Source organism: Balaenoptera musculus, chromosome 1, assembly GCF_009873245.2.
Source record: "Balaenoptera musculus isolate JJ_BM4_2016_0621 chromosome 1, mBalMus1.pri.v3, whole genome shotgun sequence".
Taxonomy (NCBI): Eukaryota; Metazoa; Chordata; class Mammalia; order Artiodactyla; family Balaenopteridae; genus Balaenoptera; species Balaenoptera musculus.
This window is the reverse complement of record NC_045785.1, coordinates 117,235,531-117,250,276: the sequence shown is the minus strand read 5'-3', so window position 1 is coordinate 117,250,276 and position 14,746 is coordinate 117,235,531. Positions and strand designations below refer to the sequence as shown.

At 42.3% G+C, this 14,746-nt stretch overlaps 1 protein-coding gene across 2 annotated transcripts in view; it reads left to right on the top strand.

Moving 5' to 3' along the window:
• Positions 1-14,286, top strand: part of SLAMF6 (SLAM family member 6) — a 31,148-nt gene extending 16,862 nt beyond the window's left edge. The window contains exons 2-8 of one of the 2 annotated variants that reach the window (XM_036868643.1): positions 2,998-3,321; positions 8,637-8,900; positions 9,371-9,436; positions 9,833-9,871; positions 10,925-11,004; positions 13,518-13,592; positions 13,942-14,286. In XM_036868643.1, coding sequence (XP_036724538.1) covers positions 2,998-3,321; positions 8,637-8,900; positions 9,371-9,436; positions 9,833-9,871; positions 10,925-11,004; positions 13,518-13,583 — 839 coding nt within the window. In that variant the 3' untranslated portion in view covers positions 13,584-13,592; positions 13,942-14,286. The remainder of the gene's footprint in view (positions 1-2,997; positions 3,322-8,636; positions 8,901-9,370; positions 9,437-9,832; positions 9,872-10,924; positions 11,005-13,517; positions 13,593-13,941) is intronic. The other variant, XM_036868634.1, reaches the window with a different exon arrangement.
• Positions 14,287-14,746: the final 460 nt, after the last annotated feature.

Genomic DNA, 14,746 nt, shown 5'->3' with positions numbered 1-14,746 from the left:
TATTTGAACTTATCCTTGAAGGATAAATAGGAACTCACCAGATGGGAAAATGTGAGCAAGGTATTTCAGGCAAAGGGAACAACAGAGCAAAGAAAGAGCTGGGCATTCTTGAAATAATCAAGCAATGGAGAACTTCTTGTTTTTATTCAAAACCATACTACAATGTTATCTTCTCTGCGAAGTGTTCCCTGACAACCCCCAACCCTTTCTGCCCCATCATTTTCGCTATTTGTGCTCCTATAGAGCATTTATCTCTATCAATTCAACATTTACTGAGCTCAAAATTGTGCTAAATGCTAGGAATACAGAGATAATAAGCATAATCCCTACCCTCAAGATTACAAAAAATAGAGGAAAAGAACATTTTAATTATATCTAAGAGAAAGAAACACTTGATATTGAGTGTGCAGGGTGCAATTAGTGGTATGAGGGCAATGCAGAAGCAAACCCTATCCTAGGTCAACGCCTAACTCACCACACCATAGCTACATGTTTACCTGTCAGACTCCTCTACCACACGGTGAGTCCAGAGGACGGATAATGTCTTATTCATTTCTATATTCAGTCTTCAGTCCAGAAACTGGTACATAAAAGGAATCTAATAAATATGGTCTGAATGCCATGATTTCTAAGGCTTTTACTCACTGAATTGGCATAGAGCTGAGCAAATAGTGCAATGAATGGCCTGTTAAATAAATGAATGATTTCAATCTATAAAAACAAAGGAAACTTAAAGGTCTGTGCTAGAGAAGGAAGAACATTTCCTGGAGAGTCCTTGGGCCACAGGGTATGCTGAGACCCCTTACAAAGAGAAACTTGTCCTAAACATCCTGGGCAGAGAACCTCCAAAACAAGGGATGGAGCTGTGCTCATTCACTCAGCAATATTCATTGGGTGCCTACTATGTGCCAAGCACTGTTCAAGAATGTCCATCACTGTGAACAAGACAGAAAAAATCCCTGCTTTCATGGAGCTTACATTCTTATAGAAGGGAAAAAGAACAAAAAAACAAATATGCAAATTACAAAGTATGGTAGAAAGTAAGTATTACAGAGAAAAACAAATTCAAAGGCAGTGAGTACACAGGAGTGAGGGCTTGTGGTGAGGAAAGTGTGGTCACAGAAGGCCTCCTTGAGAGGGAACGTTTGCATTAAAGACCTTATGGAGACAAAAGAGTGAGCCATGTGGACACCTGGGGGAAGAGCATTCTAGGCAGAGGGAATTACAAGTGTACAACTCTGGCCTGTTCAAGGAATAACCAGGCCAGTATAGTGTGAGCAAAGGGAACAAGGGGGGGAGTTATAGGAAATTAGGCTGAAAAGAGAAAAATGACCAGATCATTCTGGCCCTCATAGGCCATTGTAATTGCTTTGTTTTGTTTTTTCTTGTTGTTTTAACCTCTTTTACTGAAATATAGCATACAAAGAGAAAATTACAAATCCTAAGTGTCAGCTCAATGAATGATGATAAAATGAATAAATCTGTGTATCCAGACACAGGTTAAGAAATGGCACATTACCAGCAGCCCAGAAAACCCCCTCTATGCTCCCTCCTACATGTTATCCTTCCCTCCTCCTCAAAGGTAACCCTATCTTGACTTCTAAAAGAATAGATTTGTTTTGCCTGTTTTTTAACTTTAAATAAATGTAAGCATGCCACTGTATTCTATTTGTATTTATATTTTCTTTTTTCACTCACGATTTTGCTTGTGATATTCACCCATGTGATTCCAAGAGGGAAGAAGGGTCAAATGACAAACATCGGCATGTTAAAGTGCTGATGGGAAAGATGTAGTAAAGAGGGGGAATTTATGGCAGTGTTCATGTGACGGGCATGCATATGACAATTTGAGAAAAAGAGAGGAAATATGAGGTCACCCAGGAGCTGAGTGCAAAGATCCCAAGAGACATTTCCTCCCCTACTCAGATCCTCTCCTGAGAATTAAGAAGTCTTGAAAAGGTTGAGGTTGTGGTAATGGTTATTCATTGATTCACTCAAATATTTCCAGATCCTACTTTGTATCAGGCACAGTGCTGAGATATAAAGATAATTAAGGCATGGTCAGCTGGACAAACAAGTAAACAGAGAGCTAAAAATGGTATGATAAATGCTAGGAATTTGGCAAAGGATGGTAAAGAACATCTTCTTTAAGAATGATTGTGACTATTTCACCTTTTTTGCTTGAATATTAATGGCTCTGAGATAGGCTTATGAGAGTATAGTCATTATATGTTACTTTGAAGTTATATGTATTACTTTTATGCTTATCAGTTTTTATCTCCTCAACTACTAGACAATAATCTTTTGGGAGAAGAAAAGATATCTTCTGGTATCATGGAAAGAGCACAAAGTAGTTAGAGTCAAAGGAGTTGGGTCTGAATCTTGACTCTGTTATTCCTTAGCTAGGTAACCCTGGGAAAATTAGGTAACCACTCTGTGCCTCAGATCCTTGTCTATAAATGGAGATGGTAATATTCATCCTCACAGAATTGTTGTCAGCGTCCAATGAAATAATGTGTAAGAACTGTAAATTCCTATTATTAGTCCTCTAAATCTCACAAACCTACTATACTGAACACAGTAGGTATTTAATAAATGTCGAGCTTTGATTATATTTCATCAGCAAAGACTTGTGGGTTTTGAAGTCTGTGCCAGAGAGTTGATATAGTTGTCCCTCTCTATCTCATGCCCAGATAACTCAGAGGCTGGGGTCAGATAGTGTGGCCATGACCCAGGAGTGACCAGCTAGTGTGGGAGGTTAGACTGGCCAGGATCATCTGGACCAACTACTCATTAAACAAGAGTGCCAGACATTTTGCTGGGGTGGAGCCTCTGTGATTGCCCATTTCAACACTCCTCTTAACCCTTTCCTTTTTCATCATATTTCTGGGCTTCAGTATCAGAGAGCTCTAACTGACTGGAAGAGTATGGAGAAAGGGTGTGGGGAGCAGGGGGAGGGCAGGGAGAATTATAGCAGTTTCCTTTCTGTGTTCACAGGGAACACAGTTTCACAAACCAGCTCAACCCCATTGATTGTGAACGGGGTCGTGGGGGAGTCTGTAACACTTACCCTGAAGTCTCCTGTGGAAGAGAAGATCATGTCCATCACCTGGCTTCATGATGGAAAATCTATCATCTTCATAGAGCCAAATGAAGCACTAAACAGGGTGACTGACCCAAAGCGGAAAAATCGATTGAAGGTCACCAAGTCCTACTCCTTGCAGCTCAGCAACCTGACGATGGCAGACACAGGAACTTACAGCGCCCAGATAACCACACTGACCTCTTCACTGTTCACCAGTTATGATCTGAGGATCTTCAGTGAGTCAAATCATGGGGTTTAATTGTGTATGGACTGAAAAATGGTACATATTTCAATTCTATGTGACTGCAAGTGTGCACTATAGCTTAGTGGTAAAAAGCATGGCATTTGGAGCTAGACTGAGGTCCAGCAACAAAACAATTCAATGGCATTGCACAGCAGTTAGTGACAGAGCTAAGATTAGAACCTAAATCTTGTGACTCCTAGACCCTGTACTAGGCTCCATTACACTTGTTGAGACAAGTTTCTTCTGTCACTATTTAGGTGACCAAGCACAACTTCTTCTGCAACAACCACACTCCTGAGGCTGAATGCCAATGCCAATGCCTTCTCAGGGCCTTTTGGAGTACCTCTCCTTCAAAGGCACATACACAGAGAGATGTGTAAGCTGCACCAACATGTTTTACAATTGTGTAAAGGAATTTTAAGATATAAATTATATAGGTTTTTTTTAAAAAAAAAAAACACTGGTCAATTGTTCTGTATGTACTAGGCTAGGGATGGCAAAGATTTGATCTTATGGGCCAATATCACTTAATTGGGAGTAACTGCCTAGGATTCAGTGTTAAGAAAGATATCAGAGTCATGTTGTTTATTCACTGAGTCAACAATATTTGTTAACCAGGGATAATATACAAGACACTGTTTTAGACCCTTGAAATACATCAGTGAACAAAACAAAGATCCCTGCCCTCATGGAACTGACATTCTGGGTAGGGAATATGGGAGCAATAATAAACAGTACACATAATATATAAACAAATGACACAGTAAGCTGCGAGTGCTATGGAGAAAGAGAGATTAGAACAGAATAGGGAGCATCAGAAATGCCAGAGAGCAGTGGTCAATTTTAAATGGAGTGGTCATAATAGGCCTCTTTGAGAAGATGACGTTAGAGCCAAGACATATTGGAGGTAAAGAGTGAGCCATGCAGATATCTGGATGAAGAGCCATCCCGCACAAGCACTCCCTGTGTCTGGCAGCTCAAGGAATATAAAGAAGGTCAAACATCAAGGAGCAGAGTAAGAGAGAACAATAGGAAATGAGGTCAGTAAGGAAGTAGGGGGCCATATCTTCTAAGGCTATGAGAGCCATCCCAAGGACTTTGGCTTCTATTTTGGGGGAATAGACAACTATTGGAGGATTTTGCAGAGAAGTAATATAATTTAACTTACTTATTTAAAGGATCTCTTTGGACAAGGGTGGAAGCCACTGAACCAATTAGGAAGCCATTGCAACTATCTAAGCAAGAGGTAATACTGGCTTGGACCAGAGTGGGAGCAGTGGAGGTAGTGAGAAGTGGTTGGATTCTGGATATATTTTAGAGGTAAAGCCACCAGGATTTTGTGATGTGGGAGTATGAGAGGAAAAGATGAGTCAGGGATGACTCCAGGGCTTTTGGCTTGGATGACTGGAAGGATGCAGTTGTTGTCAACTAAGACGGGGAAAGTTGCAGATTGAGAAGGTTTTGGAGAGAAAAACAGGAGTCTTTTTGAACATGTTGAGTTGGAGATACACATTATAACCAGGTGGAAATGTCAAGTCAATAGTTATACATTCATCAATTGAAGAAAGATATCAAGATAGGTTTTTGAGGTCAGCAACAGACATTGGCTGAAGGAGATGTAATATTCATGCCAAATATTTGCCATTTCTGTGCTACATGCTATCTCATTTAATCCTCATAATTACCCAAGAAGCAAGTATTATTGCCCAGTTTTTTTTTAAACATCTTTATTGAAGTAAAATTGCTTTACAATGGTGTGTTAGTTTCTGCTTTATAACAAAGTGAATCAGTTATACATATACATATGTTCCCATATCTCTTCCCTCTTGCATCTCCCTCGCACCCTCCCTATCCCACCCCTCTAGGTGGTCACAAAGCACCGAGCTGATCTCCCTGTGCTATGCAGCTGCTTCCCACTAGCTATCTATTTTACATTTGGTAGTGTATATATGTCCATGACACTCTCTTACCCTGTCACATCTCACCCCTCCCCCTCCCCATATCCTCAAGTCCATTCTCTAGTAGGTCTGTGTCTTTTTTTTTTTTTTTTTTTTAATTTTATTTATCTATTTATTTATTTTATTTATGGCTGCCCTGGGTCCCCGCCTCCGCGCGAGGGCCCCCCCCAGCCGTGGCAAGCGGGGGCCACCCCCCACCGCGGCGCACGGGCCCCCCCACCGCCGCGGCCCCCCCCCGCCGCGGAGCACAGGCTCCAGACGCGCAGGCCCAGCAACTGCGGCCCACGGGCCCAGCCGCCCCGCGGCACGCGGGATCCCCCCAGACCAGGGCCCGAACCCGCGCCCCCCGCACCGGCAGGCAGACCCCCAACCACTGCGCCACCAGGGAAGCCCCTGTGTCTTTATTCCCATCTTGCCACTAGGTTCTTCATGACTTTTTTTTTCCTTAGATTCCATATATATGTGTTAGCATACTTTATTTGTTTTTCTCTTTCTGACTTATTTCACTCTGTATGACAGACTCTAACTCCATCCACCTCATTACAAATACCTCCATTTCATTTCTTTTTATGGCTGAGTAATATTCCATTGTATATATATGTGCCACATCTTCTTTATCCATTCATCTCTTGATGGACATTTAGGTTGCTTCCATGTCCTGGCTATTGTAAATAGAGCTGCAATGAACATTGTGGTACATGACTCTTTTTGAATTATGGTTTTCTCAGGGTATATGCCCAGTAGTGGGATTGCTGGGTCGTATGGTAGTTCTATTTTTAGTTTTTTAAGGAACCTCCATACTGTTCTCCATAGTGGCTGTATCAATTTACATTCCCACCAACAGTGCAAGAGTGTTCCCTTTTCTCCACACCCTCTCCAGCATTTATTGTTTCTAGATTTTTTGATGATGACCATTCTGACCGGTGTGAGATGATAACTCATTGTAGTTTTGATTTGCATTTCTCTAATGATTAATGATGTTGAGCATTCTTTCATGTGTCTGTTGGCAATTTGTATATCTTCTTTGGAGAAATGTCTATTTAGATCTTCTGCCCATTTTTGGATTGGGTTGTTTGTTTTTTTGTTATTGAGCTGCATGAGCTGCTTGTAAATTTTGGAGATTAATCCTTTGTCAGTTGCTTCATTTGCAAATATTTTCTCCCATTCTGAGGGTTGTCTTTTGGTCTTGTTTATGGTTTCCTTTGCTGTGCAAAAGCTTTGAAGTTTCATTAGGTCCCATTTGTTTATTTTTGTTTTTATTTCCATTTCTCTAGGAGCTGGGTCAAAAAGGATCTTGCTGTGATTTATGTCATAGAGTGTTCTGCCTATGTTTTCCTCTAAGAGTTTGATAGTGTCTGGCCTTACACTTAGGTCTTTAATCCATTTTGAGTTTATTTTTGTGTATGGTGTCAGGGAGTGTTCTAATTTCATACTTTTACATGTACCTGTCCAATTTTCCCAGCACCACTTATTGAAGAGGCTGTCTTTTCTCCACTGTATATTCTTGCCTCTTTTATCAAAGATAAGGTGACTATATGTGCATGGGTTTATCTCTGGGCTTTCTATCCTGTTCCATTGATCTATATTTCTGTTTTTGTGCCAGTACCAAACTGTCTTGATTACTGTAGCTTTGTAATATAGTCTGAAGTCAGGGAGCCTGATTCCTCCAGCTCCATTTTTCGTTCTCAAGATTGCTTTGGATATTCGGGGTCTTTTGTGTTTCCATACAAATTGTGAAATTTTTTGTTCTAGTTCTGTGAAAAATGCCAGTGGTAGTTTGATAGGGATTGCATTGAATCTGTAGATTGCTTTGGGTAGTAGAGTCATTTTCACAATGTTGATTCTTCCAATCCAAGAACATGGTATATCTCTCCATCTATTTGTATCATCTTTAATTTCTTTCATCAGTGTCCTATAATTTTCTGCATACAGGTCTTTTGTCTCCTTAGGTAGGTTAATTCCTAGATATTTTATTCTTTTTGTTGCAGTGGTAAACAGGAGTGTTTTCTTAATTTCACTTTCAGATTTTTCATCATTAGTATATAGGAATGCAAGAGATTTCTGTGCATTAATTTTGTATCCTGCTACTTTACCAAAGTCATTGATCAGCTCTAGTAGTTTTCTGGTAGCATCTTTAGGATTCTCTATGTATAGTATCATGTCATCTGCAAACAGTGACAGCTTTACTTCTTCTTTTCCGATTTGGATTCCTTTTATTTCTTTTTCTTCTCTGATTGCTGTAGCTAACACTTCCAAAACTATGTTGAATAATAGTGGTGAGAGTGGTATTGCCCAGTTTTATAGATGAGGAAACTTAGGCATGAAGAGACTAAAATTTGTCCATGTAGCCAGTAAATGACAAAGCCATGATTCTAACCTAGGTCTTCCTAACTCCAAATCCAACACTCTTGCCATGACATGAAAATTCTGTTATAGCAAGGTATTGTTCCACCACTCCTACTCAGCTAGGCTTAAAGCATTACTTAATCTCTTCTAATCAGACAGTTGGAGTCATTCTGTTTCTATTGGGTCACCTTTATTTCAACCCTTGGGCAGAGTCTAGGTCAGACGGCTTTTCTGTACTGCTTTCATGTTCCCATTGACTCACAGCCACTGACACCTTACTAGGTAATATTTTCTGGTCTCTGCTCTCAGATATTTCTGCAACATATGTAGTCTCAAATATATTGCACTTCTTTCTTCCCCAGAATTTCATGCTTCCTCTCTGTTTCTTCACTTCTTCCTTTCCTAATTCTTTAGTTCTCAACATTTCCCTTTCTGACTTGGTGACACTCTACATCAAGGTCTCTTTGTCATCATTTGAGCCAGCATCAGCTCCAGTGAGAACCAATATTCCCACAGATTTTTGGGAAATACAGTTCTCCAAGAGTGTTAAGCTTTTATCTTCCATCCCATCTAGGGAATTTTTACAATGGAGAAGTGTGCCTGGTCTTCTGGTTTCTGACCTGGTTAAGGTAGGGCTGGCCCTTAGCTTAGTCTCCAAATTATCTTTACATGAGGGGCAGTGAACAAGGGCTAGAAGGACCCCCAGGAATAAACTGGAGCTCCAAAAGTTAAAGTGATCAGCTCAAAATCACCCGACTAGTTGGCGACAACTCCAGTCTTTCCCTTCCCTCTCTCCCACTGCCTATTCTATCTCATACTGATGTCCCTTATAATTTGGTCACCCCAGACCTTGATGTCATCAACTAGGCAGTACATGCAGAGTTATTTACAGAGTACACAGCAGTGCCAGGTGGAATACAGAAACATCGAGGTGAGAGATATTTTTCACAGAGGGCTGAGCCAAGCCATTTGTCCTTAATACAGGCCTCTTCTCTGCACACAGGACGACTGAGGAACTTACAAGTTGTCCCTCACACCAAATGGTCTAAAAATAGGACCTGTGAGATCCACCTGACCTGCTCTGTGGAGAATCCAAATGATAACATCTTATTCAGGTGGCAGGTCTCAGGAAACACACTTCAAAGTGAAGCAAACCTCACTATCTCCTGGGACCCCAAGAGTTTCGATGAAGAGACCTACACCTGCGTAGCTGAGAATCCTGTCAGCAATTCATCCTTCTCTGTCTCTGTCCAGAGTCTTTGCAAAAGTAAGTCTGTCTCAGGTCTCTCTGAGAGCTTTGAGTGGCTGTGGGGTGTGGAGTGTCTCTCGTGCTCTTTATGATTCCTAAAACAGAGGCCCAGTAGGAGACAGCCAAGTGACACTGGGAAGGGACAGACATCCCCAGGGGCTCCATGCCTCTCACTCCCCCAGAGGTCTCTCCTTCCTCCCTCCCCCTCCACCAACCCTTTCTCCAGCCCACTCAGAGCCCAAGAGCAAAGTCCTTGGGAAGTCAGGATTGCTTCCTCCCACTGGCTCTACCAGGCTCCACCATGCCCTGTCTGCCTAAATGGACTCCCACTCCCAGAAAGCCTGCTCAGACCCCCAGAGCCTCTGGGTATAGATGAACCCACCCAACCCCCAAAGATGGTCTAGAAGAGATGCAGTAGAGGCTCTAAAAAACCACTCTGGGCCTCACTCGATGTGTCTCAAGTGCAACTTCTTTTTTTTTCTTTTTAGGTGTTACTAATGAAAAAAATGAACACCTGGATACCATGTGGATTGTAGTGGCAGTTCCTTCAATATGTATAGTCGTAGTCATCATCGTGTCGTTATTTGTTTGCAGGAAAAAAATAGGTTTCCTTTCTTCCTACTTACTGTCTCTTCTCCAAGGTTCCAGAGACTTAGCGTTTGGGACCTCCACAAGACTCTGTCTTGTAGAAGATAGATAAAGGGAGGGAGGATGAAAACCCTGGCTCAGCTGGTCCACTGGGACAACACCTGGGTTGTGAATACACATGTGCTAATCTCCTAGAAAAGTGTCTTACTGGAAAATGCAGGACCCAGTCTCAGGGCCTGCCTGCCCTTCCCTTTCGGGTCCCCTTCCACCACACTCTCTAGAGAGACACCTCTAGGGGTAGGGGGTGGAAGGCTTCTCTCACTATAGTCACAGATTTCAATTTCCCTGATTTTATTTTTCAGGTTTCTTTCAATTCTCTACTCCGCAAACCCAGTGTCCTGGTAAGCGTCCAGACTCTTAACTCCCAATCATAAAACAGATGGGAAGAACCAAGTGGAAAAGGAAAGGGGGGCGGTCAGAGGGCTGGATAATAAGAGAGGAGGGAGTCAGAATGTCATTACTCAGATGGACCAGATGGTGCAAGGGGTAAGACCTGGAACTGTGCAAGTTTGTCCCCTGTGCGACTTACAGGGTCCCTTACAAGAATGCAAACCGGTCACTCATGCAATTTCTTGGGGTAGGATTAGGGTCATTCCCCACTCTGCCAATGGAGAGATTAAGCGCCAGTGAAAGGACTCATGACATGTCCATTATCAACAGGAGGTGCAGGGTAAAGACAGAATTACAGCATCAAATGCCCAAAGACAAACTGCCTGACCCCATCACTCTCTTCAGCCGGGGTTTGGGCATTGAGTGGACACAGTCAAAAAAGAAAGTATGATATAGACACAGAAACACAGGCTCTGGACTCAGATTGGCATTGAGTCTCATTTCATGGGTGAGAGATACATGACTTCATGCGTGGAGGACCCAACATGAGGTTTGGAGTCAGAAGGCATGCATTCAAATTCTTGTCTGATCACTTCCTGTGTGAGTTTGCACCAAGTCTGTAAAACTTTCTGAGCCTCCAGTTCCTCATCTCTAGTATAATCAAACCCACTCTAAGGAGCTCTGAAAAGTTTAATAGTATTATATATGTGAAATAATCTGGCTCCATTATGCTCACCAGTGAGGTTCTCTAGCTCCTGTGTAGGCAGTGCTATTTGGTCCCAGAAGCTTCCCTTCCTGTGAAGCCAGAGGGAGACTCTGAGGCTTTAGGATAGCTCAAGACCATGTGCCCCTGAGGAGATGAGGTCAGAAATAGATCACATGGCTGAGAATGTTCTGGTTCAACCCAGAACTCCAAAGACTGTCAAAAATGAATGAACCCTAATGAAGGGCCATGCTTTGAACAACTGCCTCTCTGGGGTCAGAGAATGGCCTGGGGTAGACAAGGTCCTGGGAGAGCAAACCAGAGTCCTTCAGCTACTGACTGTGCTTTCCTGTGTTAACAGCAGAGACTGTGAGGAACTTAGAGTATGCTTCCTTCTCTCCAGGGAACACTGTGTATGCTCAGGTCACCCACTCAAACAGGGTGAGTACGTTCAGATTTATACTCCTTCATGGTCATTACTTTTACCATCATTATACATGACCTTGTCACCAAACTTTTCTAAATCCAAATGACATACACCATTAAGGAGAGGCAAAGGCAGCGACAAGAACTGCAGAGTTATGTGCAGGACCTTTCTATACCTCACTGCTCATACCTCAGTAGAATGTTGACTCTTACCCTGCTTTACATTGCTTAATCTAACTGCTTAATGCATCAGTAAGTCTTGTCCCTTCAGCTTAATTACAAGCTGCCTGGAAGTGAAAATTATGTCTTCCTCTCTCTTCTCCTACGTCTTAGCATGATGCTCAGTAAATACTTGCTGGATGGATCAGAGTTCATTTAAGTTTGAGAGCCCCCAGAAGACACGGTTCTGTATCAGGGGGCTTCTCATCCTGGATGTAGGGGAAATAGGGGAGCTCAGAAGAGTCTCTAAAGAGGGAAAGAGGGGCAAGAATTTGCAATCCCTCAACAGTAGAGGACACTAAAGGCATGAGCAGTCCTCAATCGTCCCCTGCCCTCTAGCAACATAACAGGATGGCCTTGGTCAGGCATCAGGAAATCCTCGCCATGCATCAGTAATTCCCCATCAACCTCAAAATAAAGCACCTGCAGGTGGTACATTTCTAAATAACACTAAACATCCTGGGAGGCCATTTTCCATGTCTTCTGAAAAATAAGCCAAGAGAGCCAGCATTCTTCAGTTGATGGAAACAATGGTCTGGCTAGAAATCTTGGATTCCACAAGCAAGTCTCCCTTCACAAAGCCCCTCACAGATGTTTGCAAAGTAGACTCTGAAGCTAGCAAACAATAAGAAGTGCTCTCATTTCAGATATTTCAATTGCCTTTCCAATTTCCTCTTGAAGACAAGATGAATTACTCTCAACAAAACAAGAAACTTTCCGGCAAGTTTGTTAACTTTTTCTTAGCAAAACATGGTACTTTGAAGAGTTTCAGAGGTTTTGATAACACCCCAAATATACCTTAATTAATTTAAAATGCCAAAAACTATGAGCATGGGGGACTTCTGTTACTGCCGGACTTTTTATTCCAAGCAGAGACATTCTTAAGACAAGATATTCCTGCTCTACCAGTTCCCCATGCTTGAGGAGAACCCCAATGACATGATGACCAGGCAAATAGAATCACAGGGGCAAAATGAAGCAGGCAATAACTCCAGTTATAGGTAGTAAAGATCTGAGACAAAAGATGTGATACAATAACCATCTGGTGTGTAGGTTAGTTCCTAAAAATGGAGGAAGGAGTGTAGAGCTGGATGCAGGACAAGAATGCTTTCTTTCCTTCACACCACCTGCCAACAAGGTCGCCCTTCTGTCTCTCTCTGGTTCTTGAGCCCACCGGTTTGCTGGAGTGTTGTGCTTCTGTTTGGGGCTCAGGCAAGGTGACTAATCCTTCACAGGTTTAAGAGCTAGTGGTGCTTTGTTTCCAGCTTCTCTTGCTAAACACTCCCTAGCCTTCCTCCTGAAGAACTTTGACATCATCCCTCTTTTGTCACACTGCCTTTCCCAAGAATATACAGTAAGTCCTTTACATACGAATGAGTTCCGTTCCGAGAGCGTGCTCGTAAGTCCAATTTGTTCTTAAGTCCAACAAAGGTAGCCTAGATACCCAACTAACACAATCAGCTATATAGTACTGTACTGTAATAAGTTTATAATACTTTTCACACAAATAATACATAAAAAACAAACAAAAAATAAAGAAAACATTTTTAATCTTACAGTACAGTACCTTGAAAAGTACAGTAATATGGTACAAGAGCTGGCATACAGGGGCTGGCATCGAGTGAACAGGCAAGAAGAGTTACTGACTGGCAGAGGAAGAGGACATGGGAGATGGCAGAGCTGAAGGATCTCCTGCAATAGGAGGTGGAGGGCAAGCTGCAATTTCACCCATGCCTGACGTTGATGGCACAGGTTCTGGTTCCTTGCTGCATTCAATTTCATCTATTCTCTTGAAAAAATGATCCTGTGATGTCTGGGTAGTAGCTTTTTTTTTTTCTCACCATAGATGACCCAGTAGCACTGGATCGCATTCTGAACGGCTGCTGCAACCTTCATGTACTGTTCTATATTTGGGTCCTGTGCCTCAAAAACTAACAGTGCCTCCTCAAATAAAGAAAATCCCCTTGCCATTTCCTGTATCATGAATCTCTTCAGTTCTTCAATTACTTCTTCTTCCTCTTGTCTCTCTTCTTTCTTTGAGCCTCCAATTCTATCACCTCTTCATTAGTAAGCTACACAAAGTAAGTACACAAAAGCTTGTGTACTTACTTTGTTGTCAAGTACACAACCACTTGACATGACAATGTACACCAGACACATGAACTAACTTACGTGATTGGACATGCAAACACATGTTCACATCTTTGAAATATCACAACTTGAAGTCTTATAGGTAGGGGACTTACTGTATCTGTGCATGAGTACATTTCTCTTTATGTGAGCCAAATTGGTATGATTGTGTTTTACAGGAAATGGAAATCCCAAAACCTGTGAAAAACAATGACTCCACCACAATTTACTCTGAAGTTCAATAGTCCCGAGAGGTAAGCCTATGATTGACACCTCTTTTTACATTCTTACCTCTCTTCTCAGACCTATGACTTTGCAAATATAGTAAAAGTAAAGGGGCCATTTTACAGATGCACAAATACCAGCAGGATACAGAAAGTCTCAGGACAGCTCCAAAACATATCCAAGAAGCTATCTTGTATTAGGATCACCACACATAACTGAGTTTTTAACCTACTTGTTTTTTAAATTTAATCCTGCTTATGCTGTCAATATCCTTTTCTGCCTGTTAGTGCTCTCCAAACCACCTCTATATCCATGAGGAGTGGCCTGATGCTCTAGTCCCTATTGACCTACTTTATTTTTCTCTTTTTTCCATTACAGAAAGCCCATCTATTCCAGGACAACTGCCCTTCACAATGTCATGTAAGTTGCTGAAAGTCTTCAAAGGAATTCAGAAACGACACATCTTCTCCTAATCCTATGAGAGAGAACAGAGCTTGGTTTCTGGCTGACAACAGAATTTGAATATCTAGGATTATCAGACTTGAATCTGCTTACCTAGGTCAAACATTTAAGGAATAACATCATCTCCAGCATATGACCCAAATAACAATTTCTAATCAGCTCCAAGTGAAAACATACATCAGATACCATGCTTGAAAAAATCCTCAACAAAATACTAGCAATCTGAATCCAACAATACATTAAAAGGATCATACACCATGATCAATATTAGTTGATCAATTTCAATATCTGCAAATCAATCGGTGTGATACACCACATCAACAAATTGAAGGATAAAAACCATATGATAAGGGGGTGGAGTCAAGATGGCGTACTAGGAGGATGCGGAATTCGCGTCTTCTCACAGCTAGGGCACCTACTGGGCACCGGTAGGGGACCACGAACATCTAAGGGGACAGGAGGAACCCCCAGCAACCAGGTAGGGTGTGGGAGGAGTGAAGGGGTAGAAGAAGTGGAGGTCAGAGGGGACTGGCGCCCCTGAGAGGGGTGGCTGGAGGAGGGGAAGGGATCCCACGCTTGAAGGGGGAAATTGGGGAACCACTGGGAGGGCAGAGGATCAACAGGGAGCGTGGCCAGGTTTCTCCTTCCCACTTGGGCCCCCAGAAACCTGCTGAGATCCTGGGCCTGATCCTCTGCCCACCTAGGGACCCTCCAGCCACAC